Source organism: Panthera onca, chromosome C2 (genome assembly GCF_046562875.1).
Source record: "Panthera onca isolate mPanOnc1 chromosome C2, mPanOnc1 haplotype 2, whole genome shotgun sequence".
NCBI classification, from domain to species: Eukaryota; Metazoa; Chordata; class Mammalia; order Carnivora; family Felidae; genus Panthera; species Panthera onca.
Window position 1 is genome coordinate 100,462,810 of NC_138347.1, and position 25,685 is coordinate 100,488,494.

General features: G+C 39.3%; 1 protein-coding gene across 4 annotated transcripts; it reads left to right on the top strand.

Moving 5' to 3' along the window:
* Positions 1 to 88: 88 nt before the first annotated feature.
* SLITRK3 (SLIT and NTRK like family member 3) lies at positions 89 to 10,776 on the top strand. Of its 4 annotated transcripts, none has more exons than XM_060639138.3 (3): positions 89 to 434; positions 3,328 to 4,496; positions 6,155 to 10,776. In XM_060639138.3, exon 3 carries the CDS (start codon positions 6,176 to 6,178, stop codon positions 9,113 to 9,115), a length of 2,940 nt encoding a protein of 979 aa, XP_060495121.1. In that variant the 5' UTR covers positions 89 to 434; positions 3,328 to 4,496; positions 6,155 to 6,175; the 3' UTR covers positions 9,116 to 10,776. The 4 variants fall into 4 exon arrangements, with proteins under 4 accessions (XP_060495121.1, XP_060495118.1, XP_060495120.1 ...); XM_060639137.3 differs by lacking the exon at positions 89 to 434 and adding an exon at positions 818 to 1,446; XM_060639135.3 differs by lacking the exon at positions 3,328 to 4,496.
* The last annotated feature ends 14,909 nt before the right edge of the window (positions 10,777 to 25,685 follow it).

Genomic DNA, 25,685 nt, shown 5'->3' on the forward strand with positions numbered 1-25,685 from the left:
TCCTGCCACTCAATTTTACAAGGTTTCTCTTTGTAGAGCTGCCAGATTGTGACCGATAAAGGGGGAGGGGGGGATGAGAGGAGAGAGAATGAGAGAGAGCATGAGACAGAGAGAGAGGAGAGAGAGAGAGAGAAGAGAGATCACTTGCTTCCTTGCTTCCTAAGCAGGGATTTGCCTGCGATGCGCGGCGAGAGGACTGCGGCGGCTGATTTACACAGTTGGCGCGGAGGAGGGGCCGGGGGTGCGGGGGGGGAGGGGGGACAAGCTGGCGGAGGCTCCCGCGATGGGCTGATCTGGGGGCTTCCGAGCGCCTCTCCCTCCGTGCGCGATTTGGGGGCAGCAGCTGATGGATTTGCATTCGGGTTCCAGCTTGGCGTTTCCTATATTGCCTCCTAAAACCCGACCTGAAGCTCCCAATTTAGGTGCAGACGTTGGTGAGTAACGTGTAATCCGATTTTAGTTATTTCCTAGGCCATTAAAGTGGCACTTTTAAAGCAGGTCAGTCTTAAAAGATGCCGCTGCCGCGAGCGTCTCCTTGGCCTGAAACGTTCCGCGGTCCCCTTCCCCGCCTCCCACCCTCTCCCGCTCGAGATGTGAGGGTGCTTGAATGGTGAGCTGTCAGGGGGGCTCACTCTCTGCCCGCTGGATCGCTTCACCTTCGTGCTTTGCCGGAGATTTCCCCCCGCCCCAGTCGAAGTCGAATTTGGTGTGTACAGCCATAGCGTTGTATTTGTATCCTCTTTTTCTCTCTACCCCCGCCCCCCCCCCCGCGCTTCGCCGTCTGGCCAATGCTGGGATCTGGGATCTAGTCGCCCCCTTCCTGCCTCCTTCCCTCCCCTCCCCAACCCCTTCTCTCATCTACACACTACCCACCCCCACTCCCACCTATCCAAAGGGTCAAGAGCAAAGACACCGGGAGAAGGCAAGGGCTAGTCCCATCTCCCCAGATTCAAGGAGGCCTTGGGCAGGGATTGCACTGAGTGACAACCTTTCAGGAAGCCAGAAAGAGAAAGAAAGAAAAAAATAAATAAAACCCAGAGACCTAGCCAGGACTCTCGGGGACCACGAAGCTCGACGCTGAACCGAGAGTACCGAGATTTTAAGTGAGAGAACCCAGTCCTAGGACACTCGCGCTGCCTGCCTCCCATCGAGGGTACACAGAACTGTGATCGTGAGCTCCCTGTCACTGGTCTCGTCGCGCTAGGTGAGCGCCCGGCTCTCCCATTGGTATGCAGCGACCATTTCCCTTCGAGTCTCAAAGGTGGAAACACTTAAAAGGATTACAAGCGTGATTTGGTGGCCTTTCTGAAAGTTGGTGGACGGAGGGAGAGGAACTGCAAGCCTACGGCATAATGGATACAATTCAGCCGCCCAGAGAGTTTGCACCTCCCGCTGGGAAGCCCCTCGGAGCTCATCTCGGAGATCTAGAGCGCTCGGCGCGGATAGGTATTCGCCGCCATCCTTTCCTACTTTGCCTAATTGAAACCAGGATTTCTCGCTTGCAGGATGTGCATTGTAGAACAGAGTTTGGCCTCGGTGGCTGCTGTTCGTTCACAGGTGCTAGGGGTTTGTTGCATTTTTGAACTGGATCATTTAGTTGTAAGGACAAAGATAGAAGGGAAGGTGCTGGAGACTCACATACCCCAGACCCTTTCCTGGGGGAGGAAATTGTAAGTAACTCCAACAAATAGGCCAAGTGGCGGAGCGAAGGGCCCCTCCCCCAGTGGGTCGCTCGCTCGTGCGGTAAAAGAAGGAAAACGGCTTGGGGTTTTAATCATTTTCCATTTCTAAACATACCCATTGTGCGTTTTGCCTGGAGACAGCAGATTAGAAAAGGATCTGTAGAAGGCTCAGACCTCTTCAGAAAATGAATGATGCAGCATTTTAATTATTTGTTCTAGGAGAGATCGTTTTGCTTCCATATTGGAATATTTAATCTTAGATATGGAGAGATTAGTGGGCTCGGAGATCGGGCATAGGGGAGGGGGAGAGAGGAAGGGGACACAGTGGGGAGAAAGGGCTTCTTGTCCTCCCCGTGGACAAATGATGCCCGGCGCTCCCAGCAGGAAGCGGGCGACAACGGGCTTCAGGGCCCTTCATCCTCTAACTTTTGGGGCTCTTCCTATCACTCAGACACGCTATACGGAGATAAAGGAAAGGGAAGGGGTGAAATAGCCTTTAGGACATGGACCAGACCAAGAACTTGAGGGGATGTAGTTAAGGAGAGCACGGAGGACGATTGCAGAGATGGTCATTTACCATCATCGAGAGGCTCAGGGAAGCCTCCCTGTTGTTACCCATCGATTCCATCGCATCATGGGTTCCGATATGATCCGTGAAACAGTCACCGCCTCTGCACGTTGGGTACCAAAGGTGGTGTGTGCGGCGGAGGAGGGGGTAGGTTGGCAGCTGGTGAAGGAGATGGGATCGCTCTGGTTCTGAGCTCAGGCTGTCGGTGATGGTCTGTTCGGCGGGGACATGAGAAATAGGGTGGGTCTGGAATGTTAAGGGTGTACATATAGTGTTAGAGAATCTTGCCTGCCTGCTTACTAAGTCTGTGATCGCGGTTTCCAATCTTAGCTACCCTGGAGCGGTGGACACTTGTGCGGTCATTTTAAATGCAAAATATCATGGGAATCTCCTAATGACTGACTCTTAAGGAATGTTTTCTTGCATTAAGTGACTGACATATATTTAAAATGGGGAGAACTGATAACATGAGTTGTGTGGTTTTTCTTTAAAGTTTGGTTTTGTAAAAAGCGCTTTAAGAGAAAGCCATCTCTACCCGCTAACTTTGAGTCCTTGGGCAGTTGAGGTTCAATCCAATTCTTTAGCGGCCAGAAAGTCCCTCCCTTCCCCAGGAGTTGGGGGTGGGGGGGGGGGGAAGACACAGGGCAATCGATGCCATTACAGTTCCCGCTAACTAGACACGCTTGCTGCACACTTCCCTCTCTCCAGTTTCCCCACTAAGCTGAATTTCCTCCCAGCAGGTAGGACTGTAGAACCGTCAGTTGAGCCTTCTTAGAAGGTTCGTGTGATCTGGTGGCCCCTCTTCACTGCAACGTCTTCGCTCAATCACCCCCACTCTCACGACTCCCTACCTTCCTCTTCCCCAAAATATCACGGAGAAACATTTGGACCAAAAACAGCATGTGGGGGGGGGGGCAGGGAGGAGTGAGGAATGAGGAGGGCCGAGGGGGGGCGGAAATTATATATATATATCCTGAAATGCTGCCCCCTATCCCCGCGAGGTCTTTCCCAGTGGAAGAAAGTGAAATGTGCCATTGTTACCAAGTGGTCTGCGTTGGCTTGTCTCTTTTTAAAAAGGTGGAAGCAAACACATGGCTGTTGAATCCAGGGGAAATCGAAGGCTTTGAGCTGCAGCACAACAAAAGGATTCCTGGTGCAAAGAGATCGAAGCAAAACGCAGGAGACACTCAGTCCAAGTCCCTCAGGCTGCCTGAGCTCTTATTCGGGACACCTAAGCAGAATCAGCTAGATCCAGCTCTTCTCTGGGGACCTGAATTTCCCTTTATCCCCGCCTTTGGAAGGGGAATGTCTGTGCTATGAAAAGGATAATTCCAAAGGATAATCTTACTTTTCAACCAGTCTACACTAGAGAGACGAGCTTTGGAAACCAGAAGAGCAAACCAGTCAGATGATTTCCTTGAGAGTTAAAAACAGTATTTTTTTTTTTTTTTAAAGGGAAAAAATGCCTACACCCCTCCCCCTCCCCCTTCCCCACCAAAGGAATGTTTCCTTTAGGTTGGCCTCTGCTTCCGTGTTTCTTATTTTGACAATTTGTTAAGTCGATCCCTTCACTTCTTTTCTTGCCCCTTAAACACACACAGACACACACGCACACGCGCGCGCGCGCACACGCACACACACACACACACACACACACACACACACTCTCTATAGTCAGGGCTTCGTAGTGCTCGCTCCCGACCCAAGCTAAGCGCGTTCCCCTTCTTGGAGCTCATTTTCGTGACGTGGAAAGCCGGATCCAGGGTTACAGCACATATTTAAAAAAAAAAAAAAAAGCCAGCACAAGAGAAGTCCGAGATTCTGCACTGAGATTGAGCCTGCCTTCCTGCCTGCCTCCCTCCCGCCCTTCCTCCCAGTGCCCAATGATGTGCTGCCGGTACCCAGCGAGAGCAGCCACGGCGGCAGCGGCGGCGGCGGCGGCAGCAGCGAAGCTGGAAGCCTGCAGCAGCCCCTTCTCCTCCCTCCTCTATTGAGTGTGCCAAGCGGCAGTTCTGCATTCTAAAGAAGCCCATTGAAAGGCCCATTGCATTCCCAGCACGTCTCAAGCTTGCTGCTTGTATTTTTTCTCTTCGTCTCCCCCACCCACCCCCTCTATCCCCCTTTGCTTCAGCTTCAGCAAAAGGAAGGGAGGGAGAGAGAGAGAATCCTTAAACTCAAGCTTTTTTTTTTTTTTTTTTTCCCTTCCAATGTTAAATACTTAAAAAAAAAAACCTCCTGCAAAATAGGTAAGTCAAAAGACATCTGGAGCCTTTCCTACCTAAATCTCAGGGACCTCAGTAACAAGAAAAACATTTTAAAATGGTGAAGAAATAACTTAAGTAGATTTTAATATTTTATAAGGGAGACAGGGAAGACTAACTGATACTGCAATGTAGCCTCATCTGCTTTCTGTCTCTCTCTCTCTCTCTTTTTTCATTTAATTGTTTCTAAAAATTGAGTATTGCATGCCTGAGGCAGATTTCTCTTTGCTTTCTCATGGGTCTTCCTTTCCTTACAGCTGTGTACATTATATGCAAGTTGAATGTGAAGATTTATTCTTTTCACTCTCCCTGTAAATTATATCATTGTGTTTTCAAAGGGTTGGCAAAATATTTCCTTAATGTATGTATCTTATGTGTGGAGAGAAAATATGTGCTAAAAATTCGGGTTTATTTTTATTGATTAAAAATAATTATCCCAATTTGATATTTAAGTGACTCAGAAAGGGCAATCTAATAAAACTGCATTAATATAATTTATTTAGGTACGCATTTCCATATATTGATGATATAAGGCAAGGAAAGAGAGCCATGGAGGAAGGCTCTGTATTATTAGAATAGTACACAGTATTTGTTTCTTCTGATTGGAAAAGAATGATGTCTTTCTTTGAAATGTATTTCATGTGATAGATCAATTATCAGCAGGTAAGAATTGAGGTTTCCACCCTTTCTTGCCTTTAACTACCCAACTGTCTTCTAACCAGCCACCTGCCCATCCAGCTTTTCACAGGACTCCTCAGCTGATATTGAAGGCACAGATACACATTCCAAACTAAGCTCTGCAAGTGTTTTAATACAGACACTCCCAGGCTCAGCATCCTTTAGCTGTCATTATCTCTAACTCTTATGACTGCACGGGCCTTTCTTCAGAAAGGCTAATCACTCCTAAAGGGTTTAAACAGCCAAATGATACACTTGTGTAAAAATTATTTAATTAAAGGAGATGTTAAAAATCTGTGCTTGGGCAAAATAGGGTGGGGGGATAATGTGATACTGAGCATACACTATAATTAAGTACACTGTGATCATCTCTGAAGAGAAATCTTAAGTTTTCCAGAGATACCCAACATTGTATACATCTCAACATCTGATACTGGGCAATGAGCTCATACTTCATCACACTCTAATCTAATAAATTTGTGGTATGCCATGGCTTTTTATGAGTAGAAGCCTATAGTTTAAAGAATACTTATTTCCTGTCAGAATCCCAATCAGTTCTATAATGGGCACCTCTGAAATCAAGGCAAATTTTAACAGGCAAACAGGTGTAATGGCCAAATTACTGCCATTATTACTGAATCTGCCTATATCTAAAAGACATCCCTGTATACCAGTCCCTTGATTGCTACAGGAGGCAATGAAGGCTGCTGTTGTTTGTATGATATGTATGCTCTTTACCAAGTATGGCTTGGTTCAGGAAAAATGCATTGCATGGCACAATATTTCAGAGTCATCCAAGTTTAAATACAGGACATATTAAGCAGGTTGATAGATCATTTCGAGTGCCAGGTCAACAATTACTAAAGTTTTGTATTACTCTTAAAAAGCTCCAAATGTAGGAGTCAATTAGAATAGTGCATACGAGTGAGTAAAGGCTAAAATCTGCATCTTTATTTCTGTTGCAGTTTTGTAATCAACTACGAACGATGAAATCTTCCATAGCTGAGATGCTTCACAGAGGGAGGATGTTGTGGATAATTCTTCTAAGCACAATTGCTCTAGGATGGACTACCCCGATTCCCCTGATAGAGGACTCAGAGGAAATAGATGAGCCCTGTTTTGATCCATGCTACTGTGAAGTTAAAGAAAGCCTCTTTCATATACATTGTGACAGTAAAGGATTTACAAATATTAGTCAGATTACTGAGTTCTGGTCAAGACCTTTTAAACTGTATCTGCAAAGGAATTCAATGAGGAAATTGTACACCAACAGTTTTCTTCATTTGAATAACGCTGTGTCCATTAACCTTGGGAACAATGCATTGCAGGACATTCAATCAGGAGCTTTCAATGGTCTTAAGATCTTAAAGAGGTTATATCTACATGAGAACAAACTAGACATCTTCAGAAATGACACCTTCCTTGGCTTGGAAAGTCTGGAATATCTGCAGGCAGATTACAATGTCATTAAACGTATTGAGAGTGGGGCATTTCGGAACCTAAGTAAATTGAGAGTTCTGATTTTAAATGATAATCTCATCCCCATGCTTCCGACCAATTTATTTAAGGCTGTCTCCTTAACCCATCTGGACCTACGTGGAAATAGGTTAAAGGTTCTTTTTTACCGAGGAATGCTAGACCACATTGGCAGAAGCCTGATGGAGCTCCAGCTGGAAGAAAATCCCTGGAACTGTACATGTGAGATTGTGCAGCTAAAGAGTTGGCTGGAACGCATTCCTTACACCGCCCTGGTGGGAGACATCACCTGTGAGACCCCCTTCCATTTCCATGGAAAGGATCTGCGAGAAATCAGGAAGACAGAACTCTGTCCCTTGTTGTCTGACTCTGAGGTGGAGGCTAGTTTGGGGATTCCCCACTTGTCATCAAGCAAGGAGAATGCATGGCCGACTAAGCCTTCCTCAATGTTGTCCTCTGTCCATTTCACTGCTTCTTCTGTTGAATACAAGTCCTCAAATAAACAGCCCAAGCCCACCAAACAGCCCCGAACACCAAGGCCACCCTCTACATCCCAAGCTTTATACCCTGGTCCAAACCAACCTCCCATTGCTCCTTACCAGACCAGACCACCCATTCCCATTATATGTCCTACTGGGTGTACCTGTAATTTGCACATCAACGACCTTGGCTTGACTGTCAACTGCAAAGAGCGAGGATTTAACAACATTTCTGAACTTCTTCCAAGGCCATTGAATGCCAAGAAACTTTACCTGAGTAGCAATCTGATTCAGAAAATATACCGTTCTGATTTTTGGAATTTCTCCTCCTTGGATCTCTTGCATCTGGGGAACAATCGTATTTCTTATGTCCAGGATGGGGCCTTCATCAACCTGCCCAACCTAAAGAGCCTCTTTCTCAATGGCAACGATATTGAGAAGCTGACACCAGGCATGTTCCGAGGACTACAGAGTTTGCACTACTTGTACTTTGAGTTCAATGTCATCCGAGAAATCCAGCCTGCAGCCTTCAGCCTCATGCCCAACTTGAAGCTGCTATTCCTCAACAATAACTTGCTGAGGACCCTCCCGACAGATGCCTTTGCAGGCACATCCCTGGCCCGGCTCAACCTGAGAAAGAACTACTTCCTCTACCTTCCTGTGGCTGGCGTCCTAGAACACTTGAATGCCATTGTCCAGATAGACCTCAATGAGAATCCTTGGGACTGTACCTGTGACCTGGTCCCCTTCAAACAGTGGATTGAAACCATCAGCTCAGTCAGCGTGGTGGGTGATGTGCTTTGCAGGAGCCCTGAGAACCTCACCCACCGCGATGTGCGCACCATTGAGCTGGAAGTTCTCTGCCCAGAGATGCTGCACGTCCCACCAGCTGGAGCATCCCCAGCCCAGCCTGGAGAGTCTCACCTTGCTGGGGGGCCAACGAGTGCATCACCTTATGAGTTCTCTCCCCCCGGAGGCCCTGTGCCACTTTCTGTGTTGATTCTCAGCCTGCTGGTTCTTTTCTTTTCAGCAGTCTTTGTTGCTGCAGGCCTCTTTGCCTACGTGCTCCGACGGCGCCGGAAGAAGCTGCCCTTTAGGAGCAAGCGACAAGAAGGGGTGGACCTTACCGGCATCCAGATGCAATGCCACCGGCTGTTTGAGGATGGTGGGGGTGGTGGAGGTGGAAGTGGAGGTGGGGGCCGAGCGACTATTTCGTCCCCAGAGAAGGCCCCTCCTGTGGGCCACGTATATGAGTACATCCCCCACCCAGTGACCCAAATGTGCAACAACCCCATCTATAAGCCTCGTGAGGAGGAGGAGGTGGCTGTTTCATCAGTCCAGGAGTCAGGGAGTGCAGAACGAGGGGGTCCTGGGACACAGCCACCAGGAGTAGGTGAGGTTCTCCTAGGAAGTGAGCAGTTTGCGGAGACACCCAAGGAGAACCACAGCAACTACCGGACCTTGCTGGAAAAAGAAAAGGAGTGGGCCCTGGCAGTGTCCAGCTCCCAGCTCAACACCATAGTGACGGTGAATCATCATCACCCTCACCCTCACCACCCAGCAGTTGGTGGGGTTTCTGGGGTAGTTGCGGGAACTGGGGGAGACTTGGCTGGGTTCCGCCACCATGAGAAGAATGGTGGGGTGGTGCTGTTTCCTCCTGGGGGAGGCTGTGGCGGTGGCAGTATGCTCCTAGACCGAGAGAGGCCACAGCCAGCCCCCTGCACAGTGGGATTCGTGGATTGTCTCTATGGCACAGTGCCCAAATTAAAGGAACTGCACGTCCACCCTCCTGGCATGCAATATCCAGACTTACAGCAGGACGCCAGGCTCAAAGAAACCCTTCTCTTCTCGGCTGGAAAGGGCTTCACAGACCACCAAACCCAAAAAAGTGATTACCTCGAGTTAAGGGCCAAACTTCAAACCAAGCCGGATTACCTCGAAGTCCTGGAGAAGACAACATACAGGTTCTAACGAAAAAAGAAAAATAAATTAGTGCTTTTTTTTTTTTTTCAAAAGAAAAGGAAAATAAAAGAAATATCCCTTGCTCCCTTTACACTTGTCCCAATAACTCCATTCTCACAAACTTCCCTGCCCTGAACAGGACTGAAACCGCATGATAACTAGAAAATACAGATGTATGCTCTCCCCTCTCAGATGTGATTTGGAGGAAGGGCCATACTCAGATCATTAATCAATGAAGTGCCTTCGCAGACTTTTGCCAGCAAATGTTATCATTATTTTTTTATACTGAAACTTGAGACTTTGACTGTGCCATGTATAAGGTATATTGGGGATCGTTGTATTGATCCTAATTAAGTAAAATTCAACGTGTCTTTTTATTTTCAGTAATTTTTTTTAGTTGTAGTTTCGTTTGACAGGGAGGGGGGAAAACAAATTGACATTTGTGGCTTTCTTTCCTCTTCCCATCATGGCACAGATTCTGTACATGTATTAACAATGCAGTTTGCTGCATGCCTGGAAACTGCAAGACGGGGAGGGAGGGGGCGGGTCTTGCTTGAATGTTCTCACCCACTCTTTTTTCTGTCACACACATACCCACATGCAAATCACCAATCGCTGCAAACCATTAGGTCCCTAAACCTGCAGCCTCTTCCTTCTGGTACAGGTACACACACATGCAGACGTATAAACCTGCACATGCATACACACGCGCGTGCACACACACACACACAAAACACACACAAACATACACACCCCATTCCCTTTTAACACTATCTAATTATTTCGGGTTTGATCCATTCCTCTCCTCTTCATAGCTTCACCTTCCCTTCACCCCTAGTGTACAGCTCTCGCCTACCACCCTGGGAAAGGTCATATTCTAGGTTGGATCCTAATGAAGTGGAGGCCTGGTTTAACAGCCAGAGGCACATACCTAGGGATGAGCACCCTCTTTGTGACACTTCATCCTGATGCCAAGAGTTTTTGGAGACCATCTGCACTTTCTTATATATATATATATATATATATATAATATTAAAAAAACAAAAAAGCAACTGGGTATATATCACTAACAGCTTTGTAGGAAGCACTTTTAATGTTTTCTCTCACACACAAAGATTCAAAAGAAATGTGCATATATTTATTCTGTAATTTCAGTGATTATAAATTGTAAAGGTAATGTTTAATCATTGTATAGTGATTATGCGTCTGGTATAGCTTTCCTAATAAAGAGTTTTTGAAAAATATAATACATTATATATAGAGGACACCAAGCTTGGACCTGAAACCACAGCTATGCCGTGCCTTTTGTGCTCCCACTTTTTTGAACCTTTCTTTTACTTGTTATACAGAAAGCTGGTTTATTAATAAGTTTGATGCACTGTGATGTTGATAAATCTTATAACCCACCACCCCCATCACATGCCAGGACACAGTCGGGACTTAAAAAAATCTGATTTATATAGTTCACTTTTATTTTTGTCTTGAATTATGAATCTCAAACTCACTACCCCAGTGACGCACCGGTTTTCCTAGGCAGGCTGTGATTGGGGGAAAATAGAGTAACTAGATTGCTAAGAAGTATAGGAGTATATAGAGGAGGCAATCAAGGATCCATGCACCTTAAAATAGTAAATGACAGAAAGAAAAAGGAAAGTGAAATTGCTATTCTTTTTAAAAACATGAACCAGAATATCACACACACACACACACACACACACAAACACACACACCACACACGCACACACAATCAAAATCTAAGGCCTTGTAGCCAATTTGACTGTCAGAATGCTGTTATCTGTACAAGTGGTCACTGCTATATTTAGTTACTTGGTTTTTTCAGCCACTACTGCAACTGGCCCCAGTCTTGCTTGAACTAAGACAGGAGATGCTGAATGAGGTTTTCTTTCTGTATGATATTAAACTGTATGATGTTTAAAATTAATCTCACAATAACCCAAGTTATTATCCATTTGCATGTGAGCGAAACCAAAGAAAATTGGATTTTTAAGGTGCCAGTGTCTTGTTTGTGGAGGAAACTAAACGGATAAAAAGAAACCTGAGCTTTGAGGCAGGCACTTATCTCATTACGCCAGTAGAGGGCAGCAGAGCTTCAGAGATTCACAGACCCTGTTGCTGCAGAATTAGGCAGAGGGGCCAGTATTCTCTGTTAGTTTTCTCAAGCTGCTCTTAGTAGAAATTATCATTATGTGTTGAATGTAATTCACCACAAGTCACTAATGCCTTACATCACTTTGTTTTTTTTCCATTAAAAAGACCAGCAGCTTCTAAAGCTGTGTGACTGATATAAAAACTAAGGCATTGCACTTAAAAAAAGCCCCATGAATGTCTAGAAAAACATGTTTATAAGTATCTGTCTCTTGATTAGTTATGTATGGGTATCAACACAGGTATACCTAAAAATAAAATTAAAAAAAAACCCCACATATATCAATACAAAAATGCAACTTTTCAGGGCTGCCTTGCATTTGGCACATTGTACCTAAAACTTTTGTCTTCCATTATTTGAGGTACGGTGGAATTACTGCAGATGAAGGAAAACATGATTCACCATTTCTCTACATACAATATTGAAATGTAGCTTTCCTTATGCAAGAGGATCAAATCCACAATTAATTAGGTGTCATTCTCCCGTTTTGGTTTATGTTCCGTGTCTTTTTACTTTCCCCTAAGTTAGCTTTTTCATAGTTATCTCACTTTCCTTATTCTTTCTAATCATCTTTCCCTCCTTTGAAGCCTTTTTTTAAGCACAGAAAGTCAGTGTTTTAAACACCTTTAAATGTTTTAAAAGCTTATCTATAGAGTCCCTCTAAATTAGTGATTTATCATGTTTCCATTCCTCCTAATAAAATACTTTGGTGAATAGTAGAAAGCATGTGCATAATAAACATTCAAAATGCAAAGCTAGATATTTCTGACAGTAACCATCATTTCCTTAATAACCATGCGCACATTCATAACATGGCATGTTATACAAATCAGGTTAAAGTACAATCCCTAATGATCCTGGTGCTTTTGACATTTGAAAAATGTGTGTCCATAAACCGTATCAAATTACAATATAACTTGATAATTATGTTTATATTTTATTTATTAAATACAGAAAGAATGTCTTACCTTAAATATAGATAGTAATTTTACTCTTGAATGAGGAATAAATTTTATTTAGTGAAAACAAATTTATATGAGAATGGAATTTTGTATTCAAGGGAGATAAATTTTTGCTTCCATGGAGTTTTCTACCCCCTTCGCTAGGCTACTTACTTTAGCTGTCTATTAGAATTACTAAAGTTAGATTTAATTTATAATACCAGGTATGTTTTCATAAAGTACCATGGGTATTAATATAGGTACTATGATTAGGATTTGTTCCATATTTTTGCTGTAGTAAAACATTATTTTTGAGAAAATGATTGCTAGTTTACCTCATAGTGGTGGTCAATTAGACTGAAGCAGACCCAGATCAGGCAGAGATCTGCTATTTATTCATTGCTACTTTATTACAAATTATAGTAATAATATTTGAAATTAATAAAATGTATTGTAATGTTCTTTTACTGTAAGATGGCTAGTGGAAAATAGTTGAAAGTGAAATATTAGTATGACTCAGTAATAATTTTAACATTATCATATACCAGCACTACTTACATGGATGCTTTTGTTTTTATCTTAAAAGCTACATTATTTCCTCCAATTGAAAAATACTAAAAACTATACATACATATACATATATATGTATATATATATATGGATGATAAACACCATACTTTAAATAAAAATTTACAGAGAGATCACAAGGAAAGTTTAATGACTGAGCCTTTGATAATTTGTCCCCTCCCCCCCTTAACTAGGAATGTTAGTTTTAAACCCTTGATATCTGAGAAGAATATTTGGGTTTAGCACTATAAAAATTGATAATGAAATTGCATAACATAAGGAATTTTCTTTAACTATTGTGACATATTATTTTGATTCACTTAGTGTAAATCCATTGTTCACAGAGTCCTATCCATTTGGAATTATGTTGTCTGAGCCAATAAATGTAAAATAGCTATAACAAAGGAAACATTAATGTAATGCTTTACAAAATGTGAGACATATGACTATAACAAGATGAGAGGAAACGATAATAAAAAAACACTCCATGTTAAATTTAGTTTAATTTGAACTTAGACATTTATAACTTATACTTAGCTCAAAAATCCTCAACTGAAAATTCAGGTTAACAGATTATAAATAATATCACTAATTTCACCATATAAGAATTCAGTTTAATAATATACTATAGGCCTTTTAAAATAGGAGCAATAACACATGTGTAATTGGGCAATCATGTATATATGTGTGTGTATAACTATTATATGTGTATATACACTGTATATACATGTATATAGTTTATATATGCTGAATTATATTTACATGTAAATTATGCACTTTTTCTCACATGTATAAACAATTTCAGTTTTATGCATTTATTTTCTTTGCTTCTGTCTAGCTAATGTCCAAGTGAAGATGGATGAAATTATGAGTCTTCACTTTGGAAACGTTCACATGTAAAAAGTAACACTGTAATTAATATTTCTGAATTTAAAAGTTCTTTTATCTTTCAATTTGTTTCCTTTTGTTGTTTAGGTCATAGGGGACAAATCTCAGTCAAACTGTGATTTAAGTCCTCAACCGTAAAAAATCCTAATATCTTATAAATATGCAACACAAGTCAAATGAAAAACAAGTGCTCCTTTTCACTTTTCTATTTCTAGAATAAATTTAACAGGTGAAAATAATTTCAGAGCATTATTAGTTTGACAAGACCTTTTGTCTTGAAAAAGTGAAATCTTAAAAGCAAAAGCAAGAGAAGAAAAGTTCCTGTTTAAGACATTCATTTTCCTATTTACTTCTTTTAAATATTATCCTTTATTTAAAATGTATAATAGTAGCAATAATAATAAATAGAGATAAGCATTTCTAGTATGCTTTTATGAAATCTAAAATGAAGGAGATGATTTATCTTATCAGGAAAGGTGGATACCAGGGGTTACTGGTTGTGAAGAGGGAATAATTTGGGTAGACTTTTTAATTCTGATAATATTTACTCCTGAATATAATATACATATTTTTGAAAATATGTATCATTTCTTCTCCTTGCACTGATGTAGATGATTTTTTCACATAACTTTAAAATTCTAATAGAAAATAATACTTGTGGTAACATTAAAGACATATAGCCAAGGTGGCATTATAATAAATTTGAGGTTGACACAACCCCTACATCTTTAACATTAAAACACAGATGAAAAAAGGACGCTTTCCTCATTACGACCCAGTGACAAAAAGGCCCAGCATACCTAGTTAACTGTTCCTTTAGTATATTCAGTCTATCCACTTGTTTATTAGTGTAGGGAATTGATAGTTTGCAGTGTATTAAGTTGTATCAAAGTCAAACAATTTTCATCAAAAAATATAATCGTAAGTAAAAAAAACCTGAATAATTTTTTTAAGTTTATTTATTTATTTTGAAACAGAAAGAGAGAGAGAGCACGTGAGTGGGTGAGAGGCAGAGAGGGAGGGAGAGAGAGAGCCCCAAGCAGGCTCTGTGCAGTCAGCGAGGAGTCCAATGCAGGGCTCGAACTCTTGAACTGTGGGATCACGGCCTGAATGGGAACAGTCAGAGGCTTAACTAACTGAGACACCCAGGCGCCCCTGAATAATTTATTTCAATTAGCAGGTTGTTCCCTTGATGATGACAAGTACCACATTACCAATACTGTATTATATGTCAATACAGGGCTTTTATGCTATTACACGGTTTACTACTTTTAGGCTTGTAGTTTATTCAGATGATGGAACACGATATAATGACTTTTGTAGTATTTTAAACAAGAGCATAACTTCCCTACCTTGGGGGTGGTCAAGTTAGCTCTTTTGAAAAACGATGCCAATACAAAGATGTCATCTGAGTATGTGCAGGGACAAAAAGCAGTTCTCTTCTCCCTGGCCCTTTTCCTTTCACTATTCCTGACAGCTCTGCTTCTACGTCTGTTTCTGACTCAGCACCAAGATACTCTTGTGACTGAGGGCACATTCACTGAGCTCAAATTAGGCGCCAAGGCAAGACCAGGGATGGATGAGAGTCCTTGCACCTAATGACAGAATGTCCAATTCACTTCTCTTTGTACCTAGGCTGAGACAGTAATTCAACATATCTCTCTTCATTGTGAGATCATTTGTAAGTCTGGTGAAAAAAGTCAAAACCTGTAACAGTAAAACTACAACTACTACTGGAAATCAAGAATGCATCAGCGAATGCTTTAAAAATATGGAACCTATGTTTAAAATCTCAAAACCTTGATCTTCCTCCTTCGAAATGCCCTCTGTCTTTGCCATTGCATCCAAAATATTAGTTTAATAATTAAAATTAAGATACAAATGTAAAATATTTGTATTAAGACCACCTGTTTCTGGAACCCACATATTTTCGGTAGTTTTTCCTTATTTATAGTATAAACTTTCTGACCACTCACCTACCTGTTGCTTGGAATTCTAAGGCTGTTCCCCCTCCCCCCCCCCCCCCGAATTCTGGTAAAAAGTTTATCTTAAAATGTCTTTTTATATTTTTTATTTATTTTGTTTTTGTTCTGTGGTAACTAACTTTTAATAAAAACAAGTCTGTCAATATGTAAACTATTAACCATATACTGTAATTGGAAAAAAAAAAGAAACCCTCAAAGTCTATCTAAATTGGACATTTTATATGTATTAAATTGAATTGGGATTTTTTTCCCTACTTGTGCTCTTCTTCACCTGATTTGGATTCAAAAGTGAAATCTGTTCCTCTTTGTAATGAACAATTAACTAGATGCTTTTACTTTTCTAGCGGGCAATAGAAGGGAGGTAGGGGTTGGGGGGGGACAGAAAATGTTAACAGGTGCCTTCAGAAAACCTTCCTCAACAAGAAAAACAATGAAAGAGAAGGGGAAAAAAATGAAAATGCTCCCCCTTTCTGAAGACCATCTGATAAAGGGTTAATGGAGGAAGTTTAAATCACACATTCACATTAACTTTTGGTGTACTACGTTTGGAAGAGTTTATATTCCAAATAGATTCACTATGTCTTTCAACATGATTCTAAGCCACTTCAACTGTCATCTTTAACATAACCGTTGAACATGATATCAAACCTTAACATTAAAGTAACTCAATCAGCTATAATTAACTGTAATTCTAATGCAAAAGAAATCACAAGGATAAACTGAAGTGACAACGTATATTAAAACATTTAGCTTAATTCATGGTATGGCTGTGTAAAGTGAATTATGAAGTCTTTTTTTTTTAAATTAGTAGTTTTTCCTAAACAAATAAGAGGTCTTCGCTAGGCCTTAGTTATTTTGGGGGCCACAGTAGCATAACTTTCTCCTGAGCCCCATACCAGAATTCATTTAAGGAACACAGCCCAATTATTAATATTTAAGAAAACTTAATTATTTATTAGAAATTGAATGTAATTTATAATGTAACATACCCCTCAACTATCCAGGGCCAAACATAGTAATTTGAAATGTTTGTTCTCTATTTGTGCTTATGATTTGCAGTTAGTAGTATAAATGATACTGAAACTGCTCCTTAATTTGGATTGTATACCCTTCTCTCTTTATAAATGTAGATATGTGATAGCTGAACACTGCTTAAGTTAATTCTGAAGATAGATAGATAGATAGATAGATAGATGGATTTATTTACTAACATCTTTATCAAGTAAGTGACAGTTTGTGTAATGCAGTACTGCACAGATTAAATTTTAAAAATATTTAAATTCAAGGTTCAAAATGGAGTAAAAGATAGTGTAAAATGCTGAACAATACATAGATTCTAGCTCCTAATGTTTTATTCTTAAAGGAACCAGGTTTGAGTTCGACAATAAATCGCCTCTCATCTCATGTTAATGGCTATCCAGTTCTGAGATACTACATTTACCACTGTTACTCCATTTCAAAAAAATAAGTTAGCGTTTCTATAAGTCATTGTGTCTTAAAGAAAGGAGGGCAGAGATATTGATTCTGAAGAACTTTTCTGAAAAACTCTTCTCTGCCTATCTTAACTGCCACAAGTCCAGTTCCGCTCTTACTTGCCCTGCAAGGGACATCACAAACTAGTAGAAAGGAATGTTGCAAAACAAAATGAAGAGAGACAGAAGACAATGTGTAGTCAAAAAAAGCGCCTGATGTAATTCTGATATGCCCATTCAATAACCATCATTTTGAGAACTTAGCAAGTTCTCAGCAAGTAACTTTAGTTACAATCAAGCAAATAATCTATCTTTTAGCATGCAGTTTGCCAATTCTCATATTTGCACAAATTACTGTGGTCATTCTTTTATTTGCTGAAAATACACATCTCTCATGGGCATCAAAATTAGGTTTCAAATGTCCTCATCCAGTAGGCCTTTATTGATACAGTAACTAAATTTTGAATATTCTCTCACTTACTTATGTACACTGTTTACTTTATGATGATTTGGGTATGCTGGAATATTTTATCCTAAGTGTCCTTCAGTCACTTTGCCTGTCTGTGCCAAGAATCTGGCTTTTCAATTATATTGTAAGCACTTGAGAACACAGACTGTCTTCAAGGTCTTTTGTAGCACAGTGTCTAGGACCATCTTTTTGCACAGCTATGGAAAATATATTGTGATCAAAACTGAGTTTCATGGATCTTATCTTATTTCTAGAATAGCCACATTACTGCTACCTTTCTTCCCATTATTTCTAACACACAGCCTTAATAACACTAGGTAGTTGGTAATTATTTTTTGATGGAATGAACAGAGTTAAAATATGTATGGCCTATGAGTTCTTGCAAAAGTTGAGAGAAGTGATGAAAAGAGATGGAGGAGTCTGGAGAGCAAGGGGCAGCAAGAAATGTGAGAGCATGACAGCAGTAGTGACTTCTGTTTACTTTCCTTGGGTTTTCTATTGATAAGATACACACTGACCTTAAGGAAATAAGATTGAGGAAGAGGAGTAGTATGAGTAGGTCTCTGAGGAAAAACTAATAGAAAGAAAGAAAAATAAAGGAGAGTGAGAGACAGAGAAAGGGAGGGAGAGAGAGGGAAGGAAGGAACGAAAGAAGGAAGGAAGGAAGGAAGGGAGGAAGGAAGGGAGGGAGGGAGGGAGGGAGGGAGGGAGGGAGGGAGGAAGGAAAAGAGGGAGGAAGGAAAGAAGGAAACAGAAAAGGAGTAATTATAAAACTTAGTTTTATCTTCCTCACTGGTGGCCAAAGCAGTAAAAGGAGCATATGCCCAGTAGTATGTGCAGATGTAGTATTAATAAAGCTTGTGCTCAGTTACTTAAACATTTACAAATAAGAGCAGTAATTTAGTAGGCTTATTTGATTTCTCTATGTTAAAATTGCTTAACTGAATGAACGTTCTACCACTTTAGTGAAAATTCTACTGGAATGTTAATCCAGCTAAGAATATTAAATAAAATAGGGCATACATACAAGTATTACATGTACCACTTTCCTTTAGAGAGATAAGCAACTTAAAATATTTTTATCTCTTCTATGCCAGCCAAATGTACAAGATTTTCACACTCAGAGTGACAGGATATGACTAGCTCCATTCCTATATTTTAGACTCTGATCTTATGGACAAACGTGAGGTAAAATTAGACGATGAGAAAAGAATTGCAAAGATGATCATATGAATGAATATACAAAATATATTTCTACCTTGAAAGATCCAAATTATAATGCAAAGCTGAGCACATTTTCACTTAGGTGATGTGAGACTTTAACAAGAGAAGAAAAATCATCTGTGTTCTTTTTAAAGTTTGAATCTTGAAATGCTACTATAATCACACTCTCCTCTGTTTATAATAAAGTCATCGATGAGAATTTAATTGATGGTAAATTTAGCCCAATAAGAAACATTTAAGGCAAATTCAGGCACATACTTTTTTTAATAAACTGTGAGCATCTATTTTACTTATTTTCATTAAGGCTATGGATATTGTATGAAAAATCCGTCCTTTTTAGGTGTCTGGAACCTTGCCATTGTGGTGCTATATCTTAGCTCTCTTGGATGTCTAACTTCGTGTTAAGATTGTATATTCACGTTGACATTTTACGTTGTCTTTGAAATATGCTTGTGTTTGGACTCTAATCATTAGAGATAAAATGATCCCAAACTGTACATTTATATCTTTTAATGCATTGAAGGTATAATTCAAGTATTTTAGAAGTTGTTGTGCAGAAGGATTGCAGAACTTCAAACCACTGTCAAAGCAAATAAATGGCATGTAGTTCAGTTTGTCTCAGAAGACGTAACATAAGAATTTCCTGCTAGTCAATAGAGTTAGGGATGTAGACATAATCAATTCTTTAAACATAAAGTAGACTTATATAAAATTAAGATATAAAAATATTAATTTTAGGCCTATTAAATATATTCTGATTTTAAAGTAAAATATTCATATATGTAGATATGTGTACCAATATCCCACATACTTGCATTATTTCCCTTACTAAAAAAGCTATAACAATATTTAAGAAGTTAATATATGACTTACAAAACCCATTAACATGAGATATGAAATGATTTTCATATCTTGACCCATTGTAAAAGTTAGTAAACATTTCAACTTAAATTTTTTCTGAATAACCAGCTGTGCAGAAACATGATCTTGTACTGAGAGCAGATTTCATAATAATTAATAACTCTAAGGAAAAGCTTTTCCATGCCTTAAAAATGCTCACAAACTGTAAGTTTTATTGAGGTTTTATAAAGTGCAGATATCTAATAAACATAAAACAGCATTTTTCACTGCCTATTAAAATGTAATTTTTTGATTGTTTATAGTTCCGAAATTGCGATATCAGATTTGTTTAAATAGTTTAGGATCTCCTATTATTGTGGTATACAGATTCTATTCTGAGTCAATATTACTTCATTATGGATTATGTTCTCATTTTAAGAGACTTAAGTGTCAAAAACAAGTGAAAAATATAAAAAACTAAACCCAACAACTATTAATCTTTATCAAATGAGTACTATAGGGATTTAGGATTCCCCTGCCTTCTGCTATTATCAGGTGAAGAAATGACTGGGTAAGAAAAGACTACTTACTGTAGCTTATAATCTTATCCTTTTGTCCAAGTTTGTCCACTAAAGCTAATACGGTTTAATAGAAAGCTAGGTCTAAAGAGGATCCCATAGATAACTAAAGATAATAAGTTTCACTGTTAAATGTATTTCCCCCTGTGAAAACAGTATGTGAGATATTGGACCTTCTTTTTGTCCTAATCCTAAAATGAATAGGCTGTAATAATACAGCTTGAAAATAGTTGAAGGTTTTAAATAGTTTCAGTTTCCACTATATTCTAGAATATGGGAAGATGCTAACCTTTAGAAGGATGTCTTCATGATCCAGCTGTTGTATTATAAAAAAGGGAAGAAAGAAGTTCTATATTCAGAATTTGGACCCTCTGCTTGTGCCCACTCTGCTGGTGTATCCTTTTGAATACCCATCCCTGTAAGCCATCATGGTGAACGCAACTGTGACTACTGCAAAAACTTCAAAGGAAGACCTTTTCTCATTCCTTAAGAACATCTTAGACCCTGCATTATCTCAAATCTTTTAAAATGTAGTATAGTTGAAAAGCATAAAGGACTCTTTTTCACTCTTCTGGCCTATCAGTTTAGTTGGTATTCACAGGGATGTCTTAGGATTTTGAATCAGACCAAATTTAAACCATGAATGGGATACGTGCAAAGCTGGAAGACGATGATTTCTTTTTGTTAAGTGCTGAACTCATCACATAGAGAACTCAGTAGTATAATGTTTAAGAGACGTTGAATCTTGTCAAATGTCGGTGAGAATCCCTGTTCAGCTATTAATACCTAGCTGGTATTAATCAGCTATTAATACCTAGCTGGTATAATCTTGGACAGGTTGTTTTAATCTTTCTGAGATGCTTAAACTCTTTTAATGGTCAGATTTATATTATTAAAAGATCACTCCAGCAGCTGTGAAGAATGGATTGAAGGGAACTACGATGGAAGCTAAGAAAACTTTTTTTGTTTTGTTTTGTTTGCAACACTTTTAGATTGTACAGAAGAGTGATGTAGATAAATAGTAAAAAAGAGTTCCCTGTACATCCTTCAGTCAGGCTCCCTTAATGTTAAATATCTCACACAGTGAAGGTATATGTTAAAATTAGGAAACTGACATAGGCACAATACCATTAGCTAAACTACAGACTTTATCTAATTTCAGCAGTTTTTTTTTTCTTCACTAATCTCCCTTTTCTGCCCCAGGATCCAACCCAGGATATCACATTGCATTAACAGTGCCACTTTTATTATTTTATTTTATTTTTCCAAGTTCCATCCTAAAGATACTAATGAGCAGGACTAGCTGGTAGCAGTGAAGATAGAGGGGAATAGATGTGAAACATGCTAGAGCTAGGAACTACAGAATGGACATGAGTCATGAAGAAAAGGAAAGAATTAAGAATGATTCGTGGTTTTTAGCTTCAAGAACTGAGTGGATGTTGGTGATTTTTACTGAGACGGGATGACTAGAAGGTGGAATGGGAGCATGTTTGGAAGGAAAATCATGAGTTTCATTTTAGACTTGTTAAGATGCAAGTATTAGCAATAATGTATGTAGAACATTTAGATCAATGGTTGCCACATAGTAAGTATTCAATAAATGATGGCCACTATGTGATGTTCATCATCATCACCATCATCATGGTTACTACCATCACTACAATCATTATTATCAGAAAGGAATTTCAATATTGTTTTGGGTTGCAAAGAAACTTTTAACGAAGATGCCAGTTGAGAGAGGCATTCCTGTTTGGATCCACACTCTGTCTGTGGAGTTTTTTCAGGGACCTATCAAATAGGAGTATAAGTTATAAATGCCAAGCCTTGACTGGGGCCACAGAGGATGCGTGGATAACATTACCATCCTTCTCTATCCCAATTTAGGTCTTAAATACAGATTCTATAGTGCAAAGGGCTCCACTGTACGATGCCAAGTTGATAGGGTACTACACAATTTGGGCAAAAGCACAGGGGTATAAAAGTGGACAGAATCACACTCTCCAGTTCCATCCACGTTGCTACAAAAGGCCATATTTCATTTTTTCTCATTGCCACGTAGTATTCCATTGTGTATATAAACCACAATTTCTTTATCCATTCATCAGTTGATGGACATTTAGGCTCTTTCCATAATTTGGCTATTGTTGAGAGTGCCGCTATAAACATTGGGGTACAAGTGCCCCTATGCATCAGTACTCCTGTATCCTTGGATAAATTCCTAGCAGTGCTATTGCTGGGTCATAGGGTAGGTCTATTTTTAATTTTCTGAGGAACCTCCACACTGCTTTCCAGAGGAGGGCACCTTTTGGGATGAGCACTGGGTGTTGTATGGAAACCAATTTGACAATAAATTTCATATATTAAAAAAAAAAAAGTGGGCAGAATGTTAAAATGTAAAAGGTTTGATGAGTTGGAGGGAATTGTTAAAAATATTAATAGGCAAAATTGAGGCTATAGTGAGGACTTAAACGTATAATAGGAGTTTGAAATATATTGCAATCGAGGGGATATTATATAATTTTGTAATATCAAGCTACTTATCAGTGGAAAAACTACAACAGTGTAATAATGAATTCTAATTTCAAAAATCCTATAAACAACATGATTTCCTGTGTTCAGTCCATTCCTAATCATAGTTCTCTTCAAAGTACTAAGAATGGATATCTTAAGGGTGAGACTGGTGAATTTAGCAAAAGGACTCACTTTTGTTTTTGATAGAAATATTTAGTAGATTGCTATGCTGGAAAAGGTCCAAGGATGTTCTAAAGGTTCACTGATGATGTGTCTTACCTCTGTCCATCTTAAATCATTCCTTTCAAGTCAGAGAGATTGAGAAGACTAACATACTAAAAATGAGAAATTGCCCTTAATTTCCTATGCAGGGAGGTAAAATATTTTAGATCCACCATAAGTTTCATCTAAAGCAAAATTACAGAAGTTAATTCTGGTTGAGCCAAACAAAGTAAGGCATCTGCAGGGTGAGAAAGGGCAGTATTTGTTCATGGTGCTATGGGATACTTTGTGCTGTACATAGCCAAATGGCTCAGACTTTGCTAATTACCTGATCTTATAAGAATCAACATGTGTCTAGCCTCTGTTAATGATAAGCCACTCTGACTGGAATTTTATAGTTTACATTTAATCTTGTGGTGGGTTCATTCTTCATATGCCTTGAACATCAATGAGGGACAAAAGGGCAGCTAGAATGTGATGATGGATGTGACAACAGGAAATGATCTGTGTGCATACTAAAATATTAAACATTTAGAGCTATTCTACCTTTCATTTGATGGGAAGTGGGTGTATGTAAGTTGATAGGAGGAAGTCCAAAAAATGAGCAAGTTCCTTCTTAACTATGAGCAGTCTTTCATACTTCTCTATATATTTACCTGGCGCTTGCATTGTTGGGCTTTATACACATTACCTATAGTTATTTTATTGTGTTGCCATAGGTCCTGAGACTCAGATTCTTCAGTGCGAATGACACGGAAAAAACTGAAACTGACCTTACTTGTTTATTGTCTTATATTTATTTACTCTATTCTCTGGGCCCTCACATATATCTTTTATTTATTATATATGCTTACATTTTATTCTCTGAATGCATGTGCATTCTAAGCAGTGGAAAATAATAAATAATATTTAAAGCATTCACAAACAAGAATGTTATTAAGAAAATTAATGTTTTCACTCAGAACCAGCATGGTAGAATCCAGGTCAGGATTCCCATTAGCAGATTTTGTCCTTTAACTGCAGCCCTTGGGAACAGATGAAATGTCAATAAAGATTGATTTCACATAGGTATGTGATGGATAAGAACGTAGATGTTTAAAAACATTCCTATTTCCTCCTTATCCACAGGGTTATTAATCTTTCTGGTGTGATTTGAAGTAATGGTCTCAACTCTCTATTTGGCTTTTCCTATGCAGACATAGCCACCACAGTGCTGCATGGAGAATCTACTATTTTCATAATTTACATATTGTTAGAATAGAAATAGGAGAAGAGCCTTCAATAATGTATGTGCCATTTAAAAATATCTTTGGAAGTTCTCTGCATAAGCTTCTATAGGTTTCTTCCCTAAAGTAAAAGATGTAATTTTTCAAGGCTTACTTTTAAATGACTTTAACATTGCTGTCTGTAACACTACTGCTTGGGTTTTCCCCAGTTATAGTAGTCCTTTTTTTTGTACTAGTAATTTCCTCCCATTTTTATCTTTTTTTTGTTTTGAGTGAAGAATTTAATTCTATTACTTTAAATTTTAAGCCTGCTATAAGGCAACAAAGGGGCAGGGATTTTATGAGTCAAACGATATAACATGATGCCTCTTAAATGATGTTTAAAATGTGACTTTTAGGGGCGCCTGGGTGTCTCAGTCGGTTGGGCATCCGTCTTCGGCTCAGGTCATGATCTTGCGGTCCGTGAGTTCGAGCCCCGCGTCCAGCTCTGTGCTGACAGCTCAGAGCCTGGGGCCTGTTTCAGATTCTGTGTCTCCCTCTCTCTCTGACCTTCCCCCGTTCATGCTCTGTCTCTCTCTGTCTCAAAAATGAATAAACGTTAAAAAAATTTTAAAAAATAATAAAATAAAATAAAATGTGACTTTTAGGTATGTGCTAGGAATGATGCAAAGTTACTTGTCAAAAAGCGGGTAGGGTATTAACAAGAATTTTTGGTACTGTATTTTGCATAGAGTTATTGAACATCCCTGCCTGAAGGCAAGCTATTGTAAATACAAAACTATATGATCTCAAGGAAATGACAAACTAGTTTTGGGAGATGTGACTTAAACATGCAAGGTTAGTTTAAGGTGTTAATACTATTGGTATAGACAGGACACACAATAGCAATTAAGAAGAAATTAAATTACTGTTTGACAGACAGTCACGTGGTATCTACTCTGATGTCCTCAACACCCAGGTCAGCCCCAGCAAGAACTTCTTGGAATGCTGAAGAGCATAGCTGTAGCTCCCTGTTCATAGCTCATTTCAGTTTCAGTCTGTATGAGTTTAAATCAACTCTTAAGTTTGTAGAATAGCAAAGTCTGGAAATTATCTGAGGGAAAAGATTAACCACAATTCTACACTTAAAAGTCCTGGGCTGTTGAATCACTTAATCACACAGTTATAATTATTCAAACTATGGCAATTTTTAAAAAAGCATTCTCAATTTGGAGAAATGCTGACCTGTCCAAACAACTGCATCTGAAATCATTAAGCACTCCTTCTGGAGAAAAAAAAAAATTCATATCATCATGGTTTAAAATATTTATTTAAGCATATTTTATGAAAATAAACTCCAGCTCCTTGAATTTGGATGTACTGCCATCCTTATCTCTGAACTGATTAATAATCACTGTTTCCATGTAGCCTTTTATGAACAGTAGGAAAGACCTACTTACACTGCTATGAGAGAATGGCTGAGATTATAGTGGTTGTGCAGTTGGGGATC

Bases quoted from the DNA above. Each gene is read 5' to 3' on its own strand.
- SLITRK3 (XM_060639138.3), top strand. From the start codon at position 6,176: ATGAAATCTTCCATAGCTGAGATGCTTCACAGAGGGAGGATGTTGTGG.